Source organism: Hetaerina americana, unplaced genomic scaffold (genome assembly GCF_022747635.1).
Source record: "Hetaerina americana unplaced genomic scaffold, ioHetAmer1.1.p SCAF_5, whole genome shotgun sequence".
Taxonomy (NCBI): Eukaryota; Metazoa; Arthropoda; class Insecta; order Odonata; family Calopterygidae; genus Hetaerina; species Hetaerina americana.
Genome location: NW_027287095.1, coordinates 79,582,875 through 79,606,015, shown reverse-complemented (window position 1 = coordinate 79,606,015; position 23,141 = coordinate 79,582,875). Strand labels below are relative to the sequence as shown.

The window sequence follows — 23,141 nt, the reverse complement described above, 5'->3', positions numbered from 1 at the left end:
ACATCACATGGAAAACTAAACAGTCACATAAAAACGTTTTAAAGTGGATTTTTACTATTTTTCAAGCCATATTGAATGTAGTCAATATCAACATCAAGTAGGCACTATTGCTGATTTGTTCCCCTTTAAATGAACAAATTTTGAATCAAATTCACCACAGAGGACTAGACATTTCCATAAAATATTTGTAATTAAGGATAAAGTTCAAAGGAGATGTTTTGAAACTGTTTCTTCATTTGACCTTGCAGTGGCACAAAGAAATGCAGATGGAAAAAAGTAATGCAATATATTACTGCTGAGGTCCTCATCTTATTTAGGCCATCATTTTATCAACATTCATTGATAATAAAAGTTGCTTTTCTAAAAGAAAGAGAAATATTTGATTTTTTCATGAAATTTACTAATCATTGCCATAAAGCCGCCCAGTACACAAAAAGCATTAGGCTACTGATTAGAGGGACAAGGTTCGATTCTGGGTTGTCCTCTGGCCACCCGCAACTTGAACCTAGGCATGAGATTTTTGGCACTAATTCTGCACATTTAACACACCATTAGGACTACTATTAGACAAAACATGACCACTGCATAATGCCTCTCTCTCCTCCCCCCCCCTCTCCTTCCTAACAACCCTAAGCTAAGTCAGAGGGACTGAAAATCTCAATCCTTCCCCTTCTCTCATAGACTGCTTCCTCCCTCAACTGTACGACATAACTTATCCATCCCTGGGCCCTCCCGTTATTTTGTTTGCCAGATTATTACCATGGGTAATCTATCCATTAAGATAGGTTTTGGATGGACACAAGCTACCAAACCTATCAATTTTCTCTCCAAACAAAGCATAGCCCAACATCATACTCTGTGCAACATCCCTATCCTAGTTCTACCCCTTCCTTGCTTGCCTAACATGCTCCCCTCTACCATAGTCTTCAGTATTCCAGCACCAATCAAAATGCTCAGAATCAATCTTTCTTGCTTCCTCTGGATTTCTCCCAGCAATCCTCTCTCCTCCCCCACCATACCTAGCACTTCCTCATTTGTCTTCCTTTCTGTCCACTTCACCTTCTCTATCCTTCTCCGCACCCACATTTTATAAGCCTCCGATCAATGCCTGTCATCCTGCTTCAATGATCATGTTTCCATGCCATACATAACTACGCTTCATATCAAAGTTTTAACGAAACTTTCCTTAACATCTCTATTCAATGTCCAAGTCATCACCATCTATTTGCCAGGTACTGCAGTGCCATAATAAAACAGGTGTTGAAAAAAATAGACATGGAAATACTATGCTACTGTCATTTCATATCAGCTTTTTTAAACAACATTTTAAACTATTGCTCCAAACAGAAATTTTTCCAGAAGGCAGGGGAATAGCCTGTAATCACCGAGCCAAGAGCTGGATGCTGTAAAACTTTCAAGGAAATATCAGGTACATGTTTCACAAAGCTATGACTAAATTTTCAAGTCTCTGGAAGAAAATTATAAAATGTCTATAACATTTTAATCTCTATAATCCATGATTTTTGCCGTGGAACAGTTTTGAATGGACTTATTATCTTTAGAAGGCCCATAATGAGAGAGAGAACAACCATGACTTATAAAATTACTTAAAATATTGAGAAAGGGTCCCAAGGAAAAAGTTTAAGCATTAATTCTGCCTCATTAATAAAGAATTATAAATTATTTTTACTGTTCTGAGCTGCTCAGTTGAGTCACGAGGAGATGAGGTTGATCAGTAATATCATGTGGATGGCTTACAATCAAAAGTGGTTGCTCAATTACGAAAGTACAAGGTTAGCGATGGGACACTCATTATTCTCAGATGAGAGAGCTTACGTATGAAGGTAGGGTGCAAGAATAAGAAGCACTATATTACACAGTATTATAATTCTATAACAACAAATATTATCTCATCCTTGCATTTCATACTCCTCCATATAATTCAAAAAGATACTCCATTCGACAGCGCCAATTATTATGAGCACTACCTAATTTACAGAGGGAATGATAATGTCTGAATTTGGTGGATATCTGCTTTGGCATAAAACTCAACAAATATGAGAGATAAATACTCTTACTCATACCTTTTACATTAGCACCCCACAAATTTGAAATAGATATGCAGCCTCCATGAGCTCAGTTTGGAAGCTTAATATATCATAGTAGACTTGAGGAAGTCTAATGGTACATTGATATACCATAACTACATAAATAATAATCAATTTCAATGTACATAGTCCAATAATCAAGGGTTTATTTGTATGAATTAATAAAAAGGAAATGAGTTCAGGCATACCTTATAGTCTTTCATGACTCGACAACTCTCCAACGGCCCAATAGTCACGAACATGCTGTACAGTTCCTTTTCAGTCATATTCTGAGGGAGGTAATTGATGATCAAGTTGGTACGCATTTCACCATCCATATGTGGTGTTTGGAGATCGGCCATCTGTTTGTTATGATTGGGCTCCCTCCAAGTGAAGGATGATGGGTGCTCTTCTTCCCAACTACGCCAAGTACATAGAGGGGAATATACAAAAATAAAAACAAAGGCATGCCTCCTGGCAATATGGTTTTCATAATTAAAAAAAATAAAAAATCATCCAATGTCCCTCCCTGCCTGAAGGAAAATAAGAAGTAAGAAAATCACATTGTAGTTAACAAATATAGTCCAGGATAAATTAAAATACTTCAATTTCAAAACCCTTGGTTTAAATAAAAGAAATAAGTAAATAATACCAACATAGGCAAACGCAAAAAACAATTAAATTAATCACAACATGTATTGTTTTGGGTGACTGTTCTGTTGTCGGTTTCTAATGTGTACTATTGGGTTTTGAAAATGAAATGTACGATTTATATACGGCATTCATTCAGTATTCCAAATTTATTTTTATTTCGTAGTTCAAATCTCAAAATATTATGATTTTGTGCCAATTAAACAAATAAATGTAATTAGAAAGGCGTAGCAGTTAGTACGTACTAGCATTGCCTTTTTGATACTTCAAACAGGAATAGGTGCCTCTGACATTGAAAACAAAATCATCTGTTTACTGACGAGTAGTCTAAAAATAATCACTCGGAAATAAATTCTGCCGACATATTCTTTGGTGTGCAAAAGTGTTTGTATATAGAGGAGATGAGTACAATGAGTTCCCAAAGCTTTACCCAGTTTTTCAAAAGGAAATATAGGATAATAGAAGCAGAAAGCAGACAGCTACACAAGGAATGCAAAATTTGGCAAGTACATTTCAACTAATTCTATACGTTCCAAGGCAATAAATTTCATTTTTTTCAACAAAATATTAAGTAATAAACTATACCTACCTCACAGGGCCGCGGTGATTCTTCACCATTTCATAGTTACTGTACATGAGTTAACTAAACAGTTTTAAACGAGACTCTTACCTCAGAATCTCCTACTACACTGCAGTAAATGCCACATTAGGCAAAAGAGCAATCAAGTTATTGAGTAACAAAAATATATTATTTACTACAATAACGACCTGAAATTCATTTTAAGTCAGCGCTTTTATCTTTTATTTTGAATAAACTTTGAGGTGATGCTATACAGGTAATAACAAATCCTGTTATTATGAATAAAAAAACTGCATAAAATCAGCTTCTCAATTGAATCTCATAGTAACAAGCGAAAACCGCGACAAATCTTGTACGGCACTTTAGTGTTGTGAAATTGCCTTCGTACGCAGTATGAGAATTGCAATGATTTAAATGTAATTATCGTGGACCACATCATGAAATCCTGTGGCTGCTATCAACATCATCGTTCGCCCGTATGAAGAGCTCAGATTCGAAATAGGAATGACGGGAGTGAGTCGCCATGATTAATGCAGAAGCAGTGCGAAGAATAGAGATTCCCGAATTGTTACCGAGGTTTTAAATGTTATCATATCATTAGGCAAATTCATTACGTACAAATTCATCTCGTTCAAAAAGTTAGCTTCAATGAAGTCTTCAGCCGCCAGTTGCTTGTGGCAAGAAGTTCTACTAGACATTTGTGGCAACAAAGTTAACATAGTTGCTCGTTAATCATAATGAGGAGTCATGGATACCAGTACTAAGCTTCTGATTCGAAAAATTTGTTACGTCAATATTTATTTGATTATTCTGGTTATACCGGGACAAGTATTTCTACCACCGGTGCCACTGTAATGTTCTGAAAAATTCTTTCAAAGACGAGGGCGGTTGACCATATTTAATAATATACAAAGCCGCAGGATGAGGTATGGTTGAAGCATAGTAAAACATTAGAAATTCATTGTTAAAATATTTAGTCAGTTTCATGGCAGTTTGACAAAAATTTCTTTATACATGTAATCAATTTTCATGATTTCATATGTTCACAACTTGAAAAAAATACTCTGGCGTTCATTATTGAAACACTCTTGAGGTGTTTAAACAAAATCAAACTGCGCTCAGCTGCGCCGTCACTTCGTTCTTCCGGAAGGCTATAGATCATAGTGATCAACGCTTTGTTCCAGGTACTCTTGATACAACTGACTCTGAAAAATAAAAGTTATGAAGTTATTACAACCAAATAACATGGCAATATTAATATTACATGATCAAAACTTCCGAAGACAATTATTATTAAACACACAAGTAGCTTTCTATTAAAAACAAATTTTGCCTTTGTAATGTATTATCCTGATATACCATGAATTAAGGGGGAACCTCAATGCTAGAAGGTTCACATTAATATTTCATCAAGTTTCACATTTATTCTTATATGTATTCTCATTGGTATTCTACTGGTTAATGTAGCTTTTGGTTGGACGCAGCATAAACAATTTTAAATCAATAGATTTAATTCCTTTTTTGAACTAAACACACAACCTGAAATTGAGCATTTAGATAAGTCCCTCTTCATTTCCACATACTTATTTCCATCCAACATTCCTATCCTATTTTTTCCCTTCTACATTTACCCAGTTTTCTCCCCCTATCACAGTCTTCAACATCCTACTGCCAATCAATATGCTGTGCATCCATCTTTCCTGTCTCCGATGGCTTTCTCCCAGGCCTCAAGTCCTAATATTATCTTACTTCATTAACTATTTTTCAATATTGCTCCAAACCATGCCCCATATTATTGTTAGCTAAGCCATTTCTTAACCTCCTTACTCAAAGTTCCTGTTATCTATTTCCTCCTTCTAGTGAAAGCTTCTTTGCCCAAAGCAATTCTTCTCCTTACGCCCTGACTACTTTGACCATTTTGGCCCAGAATATATCCAAGATAAGTACACTGTTCCACCTGCTCTAGTTTATGAATTCCTTATTTAACATTTAACTTAGCTATAACAAAGATGAAGACTATTACAATTTCCCACTTAATAATTATTAAGAGGAAAATTGTATTGGTCTTTGTCTCTGTTATTATTGAACAGTTCCACCACATCACACCTGAATCTGTAATTTATACTGAACTTCCTTTCTCATCACCAGAGCCATCCTTTCTCAAACACCACATTATCTTTGTATTGTTTACATTTATTCTCATCCCATACCTATCGCAAAGACTTTTCAATGCACTCAGCAATGTTTGCAAAACCTTGGCTGACTGGAAAACTAAAGCTTAATCATCAGTAAACATGATATATGAATTCCTCGCCAATTTTCATGTCTTTGAGGATTTTTGATGCAGTATCATTACAACGCTTCAAGACTTATTGTCTACCTTATTAAATAACATAGAATTCAAGCAACTAAATTTTTTTTTTTTTTTTTTTTTTAAAATTTGTTGTCTCAGGCGTAACTTTGTGGAATTTGCATAACATATTGAAATGTAATGAAATAATTGACTTTGTAATTCCACACACTTTATTTAAAAACACACGACCCAGGTTTCGACGTTGAACGTCATCATCAGGTGGTCCTCATAGAAGCACGCTGGCTATATATACCTTCTGATCATAGGAGGGGGGGGTTGGTCAGAGAGGGAGGTCGGAGGGGTAAAAAGGTTACAATGTAGCTGGGAAGAAAAGAGAATTACATTTTTGATTTAGAAGAGTGGTAGGTCTAGGAGTGGGGAGTGGGAGGGATACAAAATTTCGTTGGCAAGATCATCTTTCCAACGGACACATTTCAAAATTTCTAACTGCTCCAAAGCATCGAGCCTTTGACCTTTTTCTTCAAAATGAATAATTTTTGTCACAAAGTCACTTTTGTGATCACTTTCGATGAGGTGTTTTGCAAAGAGGGATGTTATGTTCTTATTTTTTACACATGTTTGGTGTTCTTTAATCCTTTCTTTAAATTTCCGTCCTGTTTGTCCAATATACTTTGTGCTACAATCCGAGCACTTTAACTCATACACTCCACTCCTCTCGTTTTCGGGGACTTTGTCTTTAGTGTGAGAGATCAGGTTCTTAAGGCATGAACGACTGTAAAAGGCACATTTAATTTTTTCTTTAGGTAAACTTTTAATTACTTTTTGAGAAATAGTCCCAAGATATAGTATTCTCCGCCATTTGGCAGTGGGATCTTTTACATGTTCGGGGTTGTAAATGTGGCTTAAGGCTATTTTTGTAAGTTTATTCCGGTAAAGTTTATTTATTAGATCTTCTGAATACCCATTGTTTACTGCTAACGTTTTAATTACATTAAGTTCCCTATTTACATTGAATTTTGACATAGGGATAGCGGTCAAACGGTGGATCATTGCATGAAATGCCGAAAGCTTTTGGGTGAAGCAATGCCTTGAAGAGGAATTAATTAATTGGTCTGTATACATTTCTTTCCTAAAAATGGAATACTGTAACCCATCTTTGTCTTTAGAAATGGATAGGTCGAGGAAATTCAGGGAACCTTTTTCCTCTTTTTCACACGTGAATTGTACATTAGAATTGATAGAATTTAGATGTGCTAGAAACTGATCTAGTTGCCTATCAGAACCTGTCCACACACAGAAGACATCGTCTACATATCTTAACCAACAAAATACATTATTAATGAGAGGGTAGGCTGAGGAGAACAAAACTTTTTCAAAATTGTCCATATACATATCGGCCAGGAGTGGGGACAAGGGCGAGCGAGAAGTGTGTGGAATTACAAAGTCAATTATTTCATTACATTTCAATATGTTATGCAAATTCCACAAAGTTACGCCTGAGACAACAAATTTTATTAAGTGCGCCAGTAACGCAGTTATGGCAAGCCTCTACAGAAGACTCTCCATAAAATACCGGAATGCGTCATTGAACATCTTCTTCAACAGCCGCTGCATCTCCCTTGGAGTTTTCCCGAAGTACATCAACCTTCAGTGTAAGAAAACCCAATCCTCGGCAGGAAAGTTCGCTATAGGAGTAGCCAAGAAAGCCTGGCTTAAAAGGGAGTTACACGAATGGTATGTTAAACGAGACGCTATATCCCATTATCTACTACTTTTATACGTGGAATTGTCCCATAAACTTCATTGGATCGAGTGGCTATACTTTGATAATGAGGTCCGTCAGAAGTGCAGTGAGATTTCCTTTCAAAAAAGAGCGAAAATGAACCGTAAGCTTGATTTACTACGGAGAAATAAGGAGTCCAGTTCAAAATCAACAAGTTCTAAGTGTGACCATAAGTTTGGGCCTCGAATCGTTAACCTTTCCGGACATTCCTTTTCTAATAGTGAGATTTCTTTGCTAGAAAAAGGCCTTAAGTACGTACCTAAAATTCCAATTTCTGTTAAAAACATTAAAAACCTGGCTGTTGACCTTGAAGTTGCCCTTCAGAAAGAAAATATCGCGGTTAAACAAGTTGTTTCCCAGGAGCTCCTTAAATTCTCACAACTTGGAGTAAAAAAGATGAAGTATTCTACCGAGTACGAGGCCTTAAAGTCCATTAAACATTCAGTGACAGAGAAAAATTTGATCATCCAGAAAGCAGACAAAGGCAGCGCAGTGGTTGTATTAGAACGAAATACCTACATCACGAAATGCGAAGACTTCATCAGGGACAATAACATTGAAGTACTTCGTTCAGACCCAACCCCCAAGTTTCAACAAGAAATTAAGAAAGTGATTAAATCTTGTAACACGTTATTCAAAAGTTGTGAAATGTTGAAACTAGTGCAAATGAATCCCTCAGCACCACGGTTTTTCGGGCTACCTAAAGTTCATAAAAATGGGATTCCGATCAGGCCTGTAGTATCAAATATGTCAGCTCCCAACCACATACTAGCGAAAAGGCTTAATGTACTCTTCAGGGAGGTTTCCAAATTTTCCACGGAATATGGTGTAGTGAATTCCTTGGACCTTGTGAACAAACTTATGAAAAAGGTCATCCCGAAAAAGTGCATGCTTGTTTCCTTTGATGTACGCAACCTTTTCACCAACGTGCCACCCATGGAAGCGGTGAACCTTGCCGAAGACATCCTCATCCGGAAATCCATCCCAGTTCCAGTTATAAGTGAACTTTGTGCATTACTTAAGACGTGTGTTTCCCAAAATTATTTCATTTTTAATGGTACCTATTTCCAACAACCCAATGGTTTAGCCATGGGCTCGCCCTTGTCCCCACTCCTGGCCGATATGTATATGGACAATTTTGAAAAAGTTTTGTTCTCCTCAGCCTACCCTCTCATTAATAATGTATTTTGTTGGTTAAGATATGTAGACGATGTCTTCTGTGTGTGGACAGGTTCTGATAGGCAACTAGATCAGTTTCTAGCACATCTAAATTCTATCAATTCTAATGTACAATTCACGTGTGAAAAAGAGGAAAAAGGTTCCCTGAATTTCCTCGACCTATCCATTTCTAAAGACAAAGATGGGTTACAGTATTCCATTTTTAGGAAAGAAATGTATACAGACCAATTAATTAATTCCTCTTCAAGGCATTGCTTCACCCAAAAGCTTTCGGCATTTCATGCAATGATCCACCGTTTGACCGCTATCCCTATGTCAAAATTCAATGTAAATAGGGAACTTAATGTAATTAAAACGTTAGCAGTAAACAATGGGTATTCAGAAGATCTAATAAATAAACTTTACCGGAATAAACTTACAAAAATAGCCTTAAGCCACATTTACAACCCCGAACATGTAAAAGATCCCACTGCCAAATGGCGGAGAATACTATATCTTGGGACTATTTCTCAAAAAGTAATTAAAAGTTTACCTAAAGAAAAAATTAAATGTGCCTTTTACAGTCGTTCATGCCTTAAGAACCTGATCTCTCACACTAAAGACAAAGTCCCCGAAAACGAGAGGAGTGGAGTGTATGAGTTAAAGTGCTCGGATTGTAGCACAAAGTATATTGGACAAACAGGACGGAAATTTAAAGAAAGGATTAAAGAACACCAAACATGTGTAAAAAATAAGAACATAACATCCCTCTTTGCAAAACACCTCATCGAAAGTGATCACAAAAGTGACTTTGTGACAAAAATTATTCATTTTGAAGAAAAAGGTCAAAGGCTCGATGCTTTGGAGCAGTTAGAAATTTTGAAATGTGTCCGTTGGAAAGATGATCTTGCCAACGAAATTTTGTATCCCTCCCACTCCCCACTCCTAGACCTACCACTCTTCTAAATCAAAAATGTAATTCTCTTTTCTTCCCAGCTACATTGTAACCTTTTTACCCCTCCGACCTCCCTCTCTGACCAACCCCCCCCTCCTATGATCAGAAGGTATATATAGCCAGCGTGCTTCTATGAGGACCACCTGATGATGACGTTCAACGTCGAAACCTGGGTCGTGTGTTTTTAAATAAAGTGTGTGGAATTACAAAGTCAATTATTTCATTACATTTCAACAACTAAATTTTCTTGGCTTTCAAAATCATTAAACCTTCTTTTGAAGAAGGCTTGGAAAATAACTTTTAATGTATTAATATTGTTGCATAAAACAATGAGTTCGTTTTGTTGTATATTTACACAAGATTTAAAAAAAACATTTTTTGGTATTTCTTTTAACTTCTCATACATGACCATACAATCTGGCACAGAGGTGATCTGCAGTGCAATTGGACATGATTAATAAACAGAATGTGAATGATCTGATTTCTCTTCGTGGAGACCCTTCCATCTCCTCTCTTTTTTGGTTGTAGCCACATTTCTATCAGATATATTATTTTAATTGAAAGTGTTCATTCAAAGAACCTTGTTAAGTTTGGCTTGTTAGTAAGTTGGTTGACAAAACATTCAGGTGCATTCAGTATTACCATTCAATAAAAATGAGTAATTCAGGAACAATATTTTTTGCAGTTCTTCACAACTACAATTTGTCATACCAGACATCATGCATGTACTTATTAAAAATTCAATTAATAGTCTTAAGTTATTTTTATGCTTCTACTTAACTCACTCTCAACTTCCAATACTTCCAACCATATAATAACAGAGGGCCTACTCTATCAATCCAACACTCAGCTTCCAATTCAACTTCTTGCACCATTAATCCCAACTTTGGACAGACTTCTACCTCTAACTCTGACCAGGAAAACATTTAATTGGTGCTGCAACAAATCCATAAATGTGGCTTTCATCATCATCATCATCTTCTAAAGGTGGAGCCTTGTCATTGCAGCCATTGGTCTCTCTACATTGCTGTTCTTTTCAGTGCATTCTAGGTTATTCTCATATTACTTTTTACATCATCTGTAAATTTCTTTCTTAACCTTCCTCTTCCTTTTTTTCCTATTATTTTCCAGGAAGTTGTTATGTCTGAAAACATGTTCAACAAATTTAATTTTCCTTTTCTCCATCTCTTTTGTTAAATTCCTTTCCTCTTTAATATCTCTCAATACTTCTAAGTTGCTTTTTTTGTCCGTCCATCTTGTTTTCGTTATCCTTCTCCAAATCTACATTTCCATTGCTTCCAACCAAGCTCATTCCCTCTTTCCTTCGCATCCATATAATAATTTACCCTAAATAAATGTTTTTGCAAATGATTTTCTTATTTCCAATTTCATGTGTTTGTTTCCTAAAAGATTCCTTTTATTTTCATATCCCTTCTTTGCAAAGGCTATACTTCTTTTCAATACAGAGGTGCATTTTTTGTCTCTTGTAATTACACTCCCAAGGTAGCAGAACTCTTCTACTTGGCTTATCGTTGAATGCCCTATCATTAAATATACAGGAAGTTGTCCTGTTTCTAGTAATTAACATAGCTGTGGTTTTCTTCACATTTATTTTCATTTTCCATTTTTTTAAACCTGTCAAGAGGGTTTTGAGCATTCTATTCATATCTTTAGCTGATTCTGCCAGAGTCACAACATCATCTGCAAGCCTAATGCAGTGCATCTTTCCTACTTTTACCTTTGTACCATTTGTTTTCTCCTTCTTTGTCTCTATAGCCTCTTCAATATACATATAGTATAAGTCAAATAGATATGGTAAAAGTAGACACCCTTGTCTTACACCTTTTCTAATCTTTGCCTTTTTCTCACATCCCTTTACTTCTATAAAAGAGCTTAGGTTTTGGTAGAGCTGAAATATAATCTTCCTGTATTTGTAGTCTATTCCTTTTCTCCGGATGTTTTCAAACATAAGTTTCCAATCTATAGTATCAAGGGCTTTTTACAAAGCAATTAATGTAAAGAAAACTTTCCTCTTCATTTCTAGCCTTCTCTCTAGGATCAAGCGCAGTGCCAGTACAGCATCTCTCATTCCTTTACCTTCCCAGAAACCAAATTAATCTTCTCCAACATTGGCCTCCACTTTCTTTTTGATTCTGTTCCCTATTGTATGTAAAAGAACCTGTAAAGCATGTGACAAAATACATCTTGTTGGGTAGTTCATGCATTCAATGGCTTTTGGTATCATAATAGTTTCATTTTTAACCATGTCTTCAGGTATCTACCCATTTTCACAACATTCATGCTTTATTTAAAAGTCTTTCTTTCATTGTATTTCCGAGGTTTTTTAATAGCTCAGCCAGTACATTACCCACACCCATCGTTTTTCCAGCATTTATGCATGGAAAACATGCTCAAATTCGCTCTTTGTGTATGAGAGCCCACTTTCTGTTCCTGCTTTTTCTCTGCTTTCAATATTATTTTCTCTGATAGCCATTGTTTTGCCATGGTATAACTCCTCTTTGTATGGATGTATCCTTTCCATTGTTCACACGCTTTTCCATTATCTAAACAACCTTCCCTCTTCTTATTAATCACTATTGATCTTATTCTTAGTTGATAATGTAGAACTTAGATTTTGCTATAGGCTAGATCTTGTTTTCCAGCTTCGATATGTTCTTCTATTTCCTTCACCTGTAGTTATGTCCACCTCTACATTTCTTCTCCACATTGGTCTGTTATCTTATTCTTAACTCTTCTGTATTCTTCCATATCCTTCTTTGCTCTTAGCTTATTTCACTTCTCAATTAGGTTCCGAATTTCCTCTGTCATCCAAGGTTTCCGTGCTTCAAGGTTCTTCCTACCCAGAACTTCGTCCGCCACTTCTACTATTACGTTTCATTTAATTTCAATTCACTCTTCCTCCCCATTCTCAGCTATTTCATTTGACTTATCTTCAAAATTCCTCCTTGTTCCTTCCTCCTCCAGTTTTTCCAGTGGCCATTTATTCTTAACCACTCTTCTAATTTTTTTGAGCTTTAGGTTGCTCTTTGGCCTTACCAGTACAATTTGGTGAAAAAGATAATTGTCTGCTAAGAGTTTTTGGTAATATGTGAAATAATTGGGAGGGGCTACAAAAGTGGGATGACCCAGAGCCTTTAATTAAATTAGGATGGGGCATGATACACTGAATAAAACAGAGATGGCACATTCTAATATTGAGTAGGATGTTCAGGGTGTATATAATGTTAGGTAGTAGAAGGGACTAACTAGTCCCTATCACACCCAAATGAAGAGATTTTATTGTTATCATTCTATAAGGGAATTTCCAAATTTATTTGTACATCATCATCTGTAATATATGTGGCTTACCTTTTTCTTCTTTACAACGGAATGCATATAATTCTTCAATTCTGTGAAATACTTTCGTTGTGATCTACTAAGGGTAGGGTCATATGAAAATGATATCCTGGCTAGTAGAACCAATAAAAGGGATACTCCTACAACAATAGCTCCAACTGTCCAAGGACTCTCTTCTTTGGTAAGATCACTTTCACTCTGAAAAAAGATTAGTGCTATATTTGTCCATAAGATCTAATATGATCGTTAATAGTTCTATTTCACATGAACAACAATAATTAAGTGTATTTTTAAGTCAAGCAAGTTTTCTTCTTAAAAATACTAAGGCAAACTTTATCTCTCTTTTTGGCTCCATTTAAAAATCTTTTATTTTTAAAAGTTTTAATTTTCAATTCACACCTCTTTCACCTTCTTTTTACTTCATTAAATTATTATCAGTATTTCATTCAGTTGATTTTTATTTCACTCATTTCATTTTGTTTTTAAACTGAGCCGGAGAAATATCTCAGGGGGCATAAAACAGGTGAAACATCCAAGACATTCTAATGCATAATCTATCCACTTGCAATATATATTGTTCAAAATATTATGTCAGTTACCAATGCTTGATTTCAAATATTAACTTTGTACATATAATAAGTGTTAGCTAAGCTGTCCACACATGCGAAAGGTTGATGTCACATTGAAATCAGATGTGACAAAATTTAGCCAGTGAAACCTGTCAAACATGGAACCTAAGGGGACCATGAGTTTTTTTCCTGAGGCGTGCAGGTTTCACATCTTAGGTTGGATGAATGGGAAAGGATATCCTTGGGAGAATTAACACCATGAAAGCCATAAAAATTAACTGTAAAAAATGATTTATCTTTAAAAACATAAGTCCAGAAAAAGGAGTCTGAAAAGACTGCCTGAAAACTTAATTCTGCATTTTTCAGATTCCATTGGAACTGAAGTAGACACACAAAATGTATGTTTAATATTACTGTCTGCATTTCACAGGGTCAATCTTTCAGAAGAGTTTATTTGAGAAAATATTATGTATTATGAGTCCCATTATTTCCATCTTTGACAGGTTTCTGCCTTATGTAGAATCTGTCCAGGACAATTTTCACTGAAGAAACATTTGCACAACTGCCCATTGGGTGAATGTGCCTTAAATGTATGTTAGACATGTGTACACTTAAATGTAGTGCATACAAACTATGAAAGATATTGCAAATGTTATGAATTTAGTAATAATTAAATGTACTTACCTTGGCGCTGCTTAAAATCCCAAGGCTTAAATCATAAACAATTTCAAGTGCACTTGTAGAAATATTCAGTCTCGTTAACAGGTATTTGTAAACAAAAAGACATGGTAGCAGAAACGCAATGAGACCCAAGATGAGCACTTAAAGAGAAAAGAGAAACTTGATGGTATATTAATACATATATCGAACAAATGCTAATTGGAATATCATAAAATTTTAATGTAATATTGTGCACATTGGAGAGGGGTGAGAATAGTGAGTAGAGCTTTTGCTACTTGCAAGAGGGTTGGGATTCCAATCCAGAGAGAAATATGGACTGATCTTCCTGGCCTGATATGTAAATTTGACACACCATTTGGCTTAGGGCAAGGTGAACTCCACACTATTACATAAAAATCCAATCTTTGAGTCGATTTTCGGGGTTTATAGCTTGCAAATGTGTTATATTTAGCAGTTCACGACATGATGGAAGGTGAAACAATTTTTTTAGATCCTCATTATACAAAACACCATTAGGTAGTCAATCATTAAAAGTCAGCTTTGAATGGACACCAAATAAAAATCACTATAAGAAACTAAATCATGAGGTGCTCCATCTGCCATCACCCATGCACCCTAAGTTTTCATTCCTGGGGACTCCTACTCAAATTAAGGGTGTTCATGTCCAGGCACACATTACAACTTGAATATGGAAGGACACCAGCAATCAAGAATGATGCTTTTTTGTTAATTTCACTGTCATTAGCAAGATGAAATGAAAAATCTGGAAAAAATACCATTTCGCCGTCCTTTATGGAACAGCAGACACCATAGTTATGGTTGAGAAATTTTCCGCAGATTTTTCTTATATTCCATGATTTTTCCAGGTAGTTGGCAACCCTGGTAGTGGTAAATACCAGTACTCTGTGAAGATCCAGAATTGTAATCATTTTGTTTTTAAGAATCATAAAAAAATTAGGCCAATGAACTTTTTGTGCAAAAATAAGTGTCAAGAATTCTGGTAGTTTTACAATCAGTGCAGTCACACTTGGACACATGGTCATGGATGGCTACCATGGCATGCTTATTCTGCTACAAGCTTTGAAACTTGTTTTGGTTTTATCACTTTTTTCTTGGTATTGGAAAATATTACATGAATAATTTGAAAAGGTATGAGACTTCTATTCTAAACAAAACCTCCATTCATCGCAGAAAATACCTGTATACCAGTCAAAAATGACAACCTTTGCGTTTCATGGGACCCATGTGATCTTGGCATTTCAAGGGTTAAGATAAGATGATATTTGTCTTGTACCTGAAGATGGTTCGATGATCTGAAATTCTTTGTACGTAACCAATAAATCGGTGGAAAAGCACAAATTTGTTTTTCTCATTATAAGAATGATATGCTCATGTCAATTGATTGTATCATTAAAAGTTATTTACACTAATTTTCAAAACATTATAATCACAGATATACAAAAATTACTCAGCTTGCAACATGAGATTGACATATTTTCTTTTTGTTTTAATGGTTTTTTTAAGCCAAATAAATTGTCACTAACTTCACATATTTGAGAGGACATTATAATAATAGACAGAACTTATGTTTTCCATATTTTTCATATTTCAAGGGTCAAATTTTGTAACCAATTACCTTATGATCCCATACGTTTCAGTGTTTCCAACTCGCAATTACATTTTTGGAATCAACTGCTTCAAGCTTGACCTTATACTAACTTTGAATATTCATATTTACTATGACTAGTCTTACCTTTCTACGGAATACATTAGTTACCAACCCAAAAGTTGATTTGATAGAGGAGGGTTTGGCTCACCTGGCACTAAACCCAACAGGTTGTGTAAATTTCATACATTAGGGTAAGGGGGGGGGTGCAGTTCCTTTCCCTATGCCACCTATGGTCTCCCAGGAAGATCTGACTCCCAACATTGACAAAACTATAACTTAAAATACATACCTCTGCTGGTAGCTTTGCGATTCTTCTGTAAAGCTGCATTATCCGTGAGCAAGTGATGATCAAGTAGCTTATTTATGTGCTCACAGTCCTTCTCTAGTGTGTCAAGAGTGTTCTGTATTGTATGGTTGATTGTTTGTTCAATATCTTTGAGAACTTCGTTTATTTGGTTATCACATTTTGCTGGTTGCCGATCCTGAAAATGGTAATGATTTTAGCATAGTAGGAAAGAAGTGCATAATTACTAACATTAACTTTTATCATTAGAATTATTATTTGGGTCCATAAATCATTTTGTTGGTACATAATCTCACACAAAAATATTAGTTTTCATGGAGATACAAATATTTCAAATAACGAATCAAAGATTTGTGATATCATAAGGAAATATCAAATACATACTGAATTGCATTTTAAAACTACCATTTCTCCACAAAATAATGATCAAATGAAGCAACTCTAAATTTTAACTGATACTCATACTTGATTTCCTCTAAGGCACCTAAGGAAAAAAAGTTAAAAATACTAAACTACCACAGCTGCATCAAATTAAAGCTGTGCTGAATTTCAAATAGCTGTTTCAGTGAAAAAAGGCCAGTCTAATATACAATATTATTATGGTAGGTACTCATTAACGTAGGAACTTAACTTATACCTTTGATTAATCAGCTGCATTTTTATGTAACGTTCAATTCCTTATTAATAGATAGTGCCCAGCAACACACCAATAGCTAAGTAGATATGGTGTGGATGATAAAAACTACGAGGGTCATCCGGAAAGTAGTACCCGTTCGTGAAATAAAGACACAAAAGTAAATATTAACAAACATAAAAAATTTTATTTGAAAGAGGATACTTTAAACTACTTCTCAACATAATCTCCAAGCAAATTAAGGCATTTGTCATAACGTGTGACAAGTTTCTGTATTCCTGCTGCATAGTCCTTCGCCGCCAGCTCATTGAGATACGCGAGGGACCCATCTTGCACAAATTTTTGCATAATGCAGATGGTGTTTAACAATTTCATGAACAATTGTTCGAGAAACATTGGGAAAATGCTCACAGATGTCATCAATTGTGACGCGCCGATCGTTCCTCACGAATTCGTCAACTGAGCTCACCAGTTGGTCTGTAATGACAGACGGTCTCCCCGAACGCTCATCGTCGTGTGTGTTCCCCCTCCCCATGTTGAAGTTGCGACACCACCGCCGAACAGACGACTCGTCCATTACATTGTCTCCATACACCTCCTTTAATTGGCGATGAATATCACATGGGCGAACGTTTCTTGCATTGAGGAATTTAATCACTGCCCTCACTTCACAACTGGCGGCGTTCTCAATTTTTTTAAACATTGTAAACAATCACAGAAACAACACAGGCAATGCTAGCGTCACGCAACTTGGCTCAGAGAAGGCAGACAAGCCACTGAAGCTATCTGACCTCGTCCAGCGGCTACTCGCGTCGTCAGCACTTCATGCGGCACGAACGGGTACTACTTTCCGGATGACCCTCGTAGTTTTTAGTTTGTCCATGAACATGGTTAGAAATTAGGACTGACTGTATTGATAATGCATTTTAAATATCTAAATTCACTCAGCCACATGACATAATCTAACATCCACGTGGTGGCTCAGATTCCTACAGTTTGTCTAAACAGACTTTTGACTGAATTACTTACTGTTCTTTGAAATGCTAACACCATAGTTATCAGTTCAAAAACACAACAATTAAAGTGATGATGACAATCATCCAATCAAAGGGAGCTATGTAGCAGTCAGTACCTTATAATAATTCCATATCCCCTTGAAATTGCTTTTAGCTACTTTTCAATGAATGCTTGAGTAGGTATTTCTTTTCTTTCAAAACTGAAAAACTAGCAATATTCATCAACTACAGTGAATATTAGTTTTTAAGATTTTATAATATGAAATTATTTCATTGATAAATAAATTGCTTAAAAGTACTAAATTTGAATAAAACGGACATCAACTGTAATAGTTATACATGGACTGTAAGAGTATTAAGGGTAATACAAATTTATTTATTTGGCAAAACTAAAGAGATTAATTTTTTCCTCATTAAATACTGTTATCCTAATGGAAAGTTAAACCAAATAATTTTAAGTGCACAAGGAACACAAAGAGTAAGCAGGTGAATTTTCAAAAGGAATTATTCTAACTATGAAAACTTCCTAGCAAGGAATAAGACGTAGGGTGTTTTCTATGTATTAATGTTTTTAAGAACCATACACGGAAGAGGTTCAAAAAATTGTTGTAACAAAAATCTGTCTTTCCACCATCCAAATGCATTATTTAGAAACCTTAACTCATACTGAATATTTACAAAATTACCAAAAATATTTTAAAAGCACTATTGGAAAAAGCAGTCTTGGATTACTGTCAGAAAGCATTCTATTAATTTCTTATTGGCTAGTGATGACATTAAAAAAATCTCAAATGGGTTCACAGAAGGACGAGGCACTGAAAAAATTTGAAACAACCAGCTACAAATACACCATGACAGTTATTGTAAAATGATTAGAAAATGGAAAATCTGACATGGGCATGTTTTACAGCACAGGCAGATCAAACTTGCTACAAATATCAATTATGCATGTTTTCTTCCAAATACTAAAGCAAATTACAATCCCACTGGATAAAAATCAGGTGAGACCAGAGATGACATGTGCTAATAATGAATATTTGACATACCTCTTCAGGACAATTACAATGAAAACTGTGTAATTTGGAAATAAACTCCTTAGAATAAGTACACATAGAAAAAATCATTTTTAAATCCACAGCCATGGCTAAAGCAATAAGAAACCTTGCATTAGTTCCAAGTCTGGAATATTAATGTTTACATGTTTCACTCTTAGCATTATGTTTCCTTATTATTTTTAACCAAACAGGTTATATACTTTGTTTTTTTTATGCTTTCTCAAAGAGGCAACCATGATCACCAGTCTCCCTCAGAACGGCTAAATTACATGTCTGTTCAATAAAGACTGATCATACATTTTTTATTAGCCTAATTTATTGTGCAATATTTGTATATTGTTACATTAATATGCAATGTATAAGTGGTACATCTTTCAATGATTTGACTCCAGCACCAGTCATTACAAGTTAATTTCCAGTTAACCTACGAGGGAGGTCTGAATAGTTTCCGACCTTAACGTGAGTATGGCAGCACTCATAAATAAAAGCAAGTGTATTTCCCTGTCCATCTGTTGAAAATTACTCACCAGAGTTTCAGTCAATTCGGACCCACAGTTGTTATGCAACAGTCGTTCGAGTGAGTTGATGCGAGTGTTTTTGTGAAAATGGACAAAATCGAGTATCGAGCCGTCATTAAACATTTGTTTTTGAAAGGCAATATGCCTACGCAAATCAAAGATGAGTTGGATTCTATGTATGGGGACTCTGCACCACCATTGTGAAATTTTGGGCAGTTGAATTTAAACATGGCCGTAAGAGCTTGGGAGACGATGGACGTATGCCCACTTCCAACGATGAAAAATACTTTAAAGGTTAATGTTTATTTAAGTGAAGCCATTGGAGTTCAGGTACACATTCTTTTGAAACTGATTCCCTCCCCCCATTTATTCATTTTATAACCATCTTCTAACTAAGCTATAAGGAACAACAGACTTTCCATATGCTTTCTGTAGCATTACACAACATACGTATTCCGTTCAATATTCTGTGGTATATTTTGGTTCCAACAGGACAGAGCAATGGCTCACAATCAAAGGGCATTGATGACTGTGTTTAGGGAACACTTCCCGGAGTGCCTCATCACGATAAGGGGCAATTTGGAGTGGCCAATACGCTCCCCCGATTTGGCCTCTTGTCATTTTTTTGTGGCATTTTTTGAAATCCCGAGTTTATGTTGACCGTCCAAGGACTCTAAAAGGCCTGAAGGACAACATACCTGCTGCTATGTTGGTTAGGGTCATGACAAGCTCCATAAATTGGCTTATTCAGTGTATGGACAATGGGGAGCGTCACCTACCTGATTTGATTTTCAAAATTGTGTAAAACAAAACTTTAAATGTTTACCTACATTAAAAAAATAATAAAAAGATTCTGTTTCATTGAATGGGTTTTATTGCATTTTTTTTAAAAGGAAGTTATGCTGCAGCACCCTGTATACTGGCTATCAATTCATGTGAAAGCAAAATTTCTATTTAGCGTTCAATGTTATCTCCATTGCTGGGTTAGCTGAACTGAACATGTTACAACTTGCCGCTGATACTGGAATCAAATAAATACTACTTGTAACAAATACGCATCCTACATTTAGTAAACAAGATGATAAAATTAATATTTTGCACCATAAATTATGAGAGTAAAAATGTATGATCACTCTTCACTGACCATCCATTTGTATTTTGAGGTGGGTAAATGTCCGGAGCAAATCTAAACAAAAGTAAAAGCCTAGATACACTTGAGCAAAGGCAGTTATCTGTTGAGACATCACCTGGGAATCATCATCTGATAGCATCATATCTCCATCTCTCTTCATATGTGTGACAGATGGCTTCTATGCATTCAAGAAGTCAGCAAGAGATCACAGATATTGAAGAAAAGGAGAAAATATGGCTTGTATGCTTAGTGATTGAAATAGACAAAATAAGTTGTGAACAGTAATATATAATGACCACTCTAAATAAGAATCAAGACCGTTAAATCATCCAGGTGATCTATTTACATCACATGAAATGAATTTATCAGGTTTTTATGCAATCAATGCAAGGTTATCTTTAGAAAATGTTGCTTGTTTTCTTTTGTAAATTTTAGTAGGGTAGATACCATGCTAAATAAACTCTCTTCTCTACCATGCTTACAACATACCAATTGCCAAAGACAACTACTACCTTGATCAAAAAGTTCCCGGAATAACCACCGTGTGGCGCTCCCATCGTTCCGATTTGAGTTCTGTTTTTTTTGTTAAATTGGTACATCTGTTGTTGATATTCCCTTTAAATCTTAGTGTCATAACTTGACATTTGCAAAAGTTACGGTCGGTTTTCGGTATGTCCATCAGTGCTTCCTGCGATTTTTCCATTACTTCCTCTCGGCTGCTAAAACGCGTTCCCCGTAATGGTTTTTTAACTCGATTGAACAGAAAGAAGTCACAGGGAGCCAAATCAGGTGAATTCGGTGGCTGTTGGATGGTATTTGTTGCATTTTTCGTCAAAAAATTACGAATAATGATAGCACTGTGCGACGGTGCGTTATCATGGTGCAAAATCCACGAGTTTTCTGCCCACATTTCTGGTCTCTTTCGGCGAATTGCTTCACGCAAACGTCTCATAACGCCCAAATAATACTCTTTGTTTACTGTCTGGCCTTCTGGCAAAAATTCATGATGCACTACACCGTTGTAATCCATGAAAACCGTCAGCATTGCCTTCTTTTGTGACTGAAAACGACGTGGTTTTTTTGGTCTCGGCTCATTTGGTGAACGCCATTCACTTGCCTGATGTCTGGATTGCGTGTCGTACTCATAAACCCACGTCTCGTCTCCAGTAATGATCCTTTTGATGAATGTGGGATCGGATTCAGCCTCGCAAATCATGTCTTTTGCGACGTCAACACGGTCTCTTTTTTGCATGAAATTGAGGTCTTTTGGAACCAACTTTGCTGCTACACGACGGAAACCCAAATCATTAACCACAATGTCTTGGGCGGATCCATAGGCAATGTTCAAGTCCTCCGCTATTTCTCTGATGGTTAATTTGCGGTTATTGACCAACATTTCTTTTACTTTATCAATTTTTTCACCGACTTTCGATGTCGATGGTCTGCCACTGCGTTCATCATCTTCGATTGACTCACGACCACTTCTGAACCGCTCGTGCCACTGGTAAACGACCGTTTTTTTTAGAGAATCGTTGCCGAAACACTTTTCCAACATTTCCAACGTCCGTGCGCCACTAAATCCGTTTTTTACGCAAAATTTAATACAAGTTCGTTGTTGCAAATTTAAATCCATTTCTGAAATTGTAAAAAATCGCCAACACACACAGAGATAGATGTACTCTTGGCTACGTAACTTTTGCAAATGTCAAGTTATGACACTAAGATTTAAAGGGAATATCAACAACAGATGTACCAATTTAACAAAAAAAACAGAACTCAAATCGGAACGATGGGAGCGCCACACGGTGGTTATTCCGGGAACTTTTTGATCAAGGTAGTATGTGTAAAACTTACTCATCTTGCAGCTACATTTAAGGATATTACAACTGATGGTTTTTAATGTGACTTATGCTTAACACAGGGAGTCCATGTGAGACATTAAGAATTTAGAATGCAAAACTAAAGTTTTAAACTTTTAAATTGCAGTATTAAAAAATATTTTGACTTTAATTGATAATATTTGATATCATATTGAATGCATTTTGCAGAATTTCAGCTCATAATCAAGGAGTCACAATTCATTTTGCCATGAGCAGTTGTGGGACCACCAATGTAAAATTGCTTTTTGGGTAATAAATACTGCCTACACTACCAAAGGTTTCATTCGAAAATGGCACTGTTCCAATGGTTTCACATTGGAAAAGAAGACTGAATAGCGATAGAAGCCTTCAAAACCTGGTACACACGGCAGATGCCAGAAAATAAAAGTGAGATAAAATGAGGAACTAAGTAATATACAGAGAAGTAAAGAGAAATATACACCATTGAAGCACTGTAGAAAAGAAGACCCGGATGGATTTTGGACATGCTGAAAAGCCATGGATTTGTTTAAAACAGGAAATGGACATTATTAGAGAGGGGGTCCTTGAGACAGACCATGGGTTCAAGATGTTGATCAAACAAAGCGATATGTAACTGTGAGAAAATTGGTACGTGACAATGAAGATTGGTAGGCCACAAACAATCATTCATTAGAAAAATCTAATGCCAAAATGATCCAGCGTTTCTTACAAAAATTATTCTATCCATACTCTTCATCGGAAGAAGTAATGAGAATCAAATGAACACACTATTCCCTAAGCGCAGCACTTCCGATGGAATTTAATATGACTGGTTTC

General features: G+C 35.8%; 2 protein-coding genes across 3 annotated transcripts in view; both read right to left on the bottom strand.

Moving 5' to 3' along the window:
* LOC139694306 (sex-lethal homolog) overlaps positions 1-3,438 on the bottom strand; it is a 29,284-nt gene extending 25,846 nt beyond the window's left edge. The window contains exons 1-2 of the mRNA XM_071592785.1: positions 3,328-3,438; positions 2,297-2,507 (exon numbers count right to left, since the gene is read on the bottom strand). Of these exons, the coding sequence (XP_071448886.1) occupies positions 2,297-2,507; positions 3,328-3,374 (258 nt within the window). The 5' untranslated portion in view covers positions 3,375-3,438. The remainder of the gene's footprint in view (positions 1-2,296; positions 2,508-3,327) is intronic.
* An 862-nt stretch (positions 3,439-4,300) lies between these two features.
* The window catches only part of LOC139694304 (sarcalumenin-like), a 72,752-nt gene continuing 53,911 nt past the window's right edge, over positions 4,301-23,141 (bottom strand). The window contains exons 9-13 of one of the 2 annotated variants that reach the window (XM_071592783.1): positions 20,579-20,641; positions 16,094-16,286; positions 14,139-14,275; positions 12,898-13,083; positions 4,301-4,523 (exon numbers count right to left, since the gene is read on the bottom strand). In XM_071592783.1, coding sequence (XP_071448884.1) covers positions 4,470-4,523; positions 12,898-13,083; positions 14,139-14,275; positions 16,094-16,286; positions 20,579-20,641 — 633 coding nt within the window. In that variant the 3' untranslated portion in view covers positions 4,301-4,469. The remainder of the gene's footprint in view (positions 4,524-12,897; positions 13,084-14,138; positions 14,276-16,093; positions 16,287-20,578; positions 20,642-23,141) is intronic. The other variant, XM_071592784.1, reaches the window with a different exon arrangement.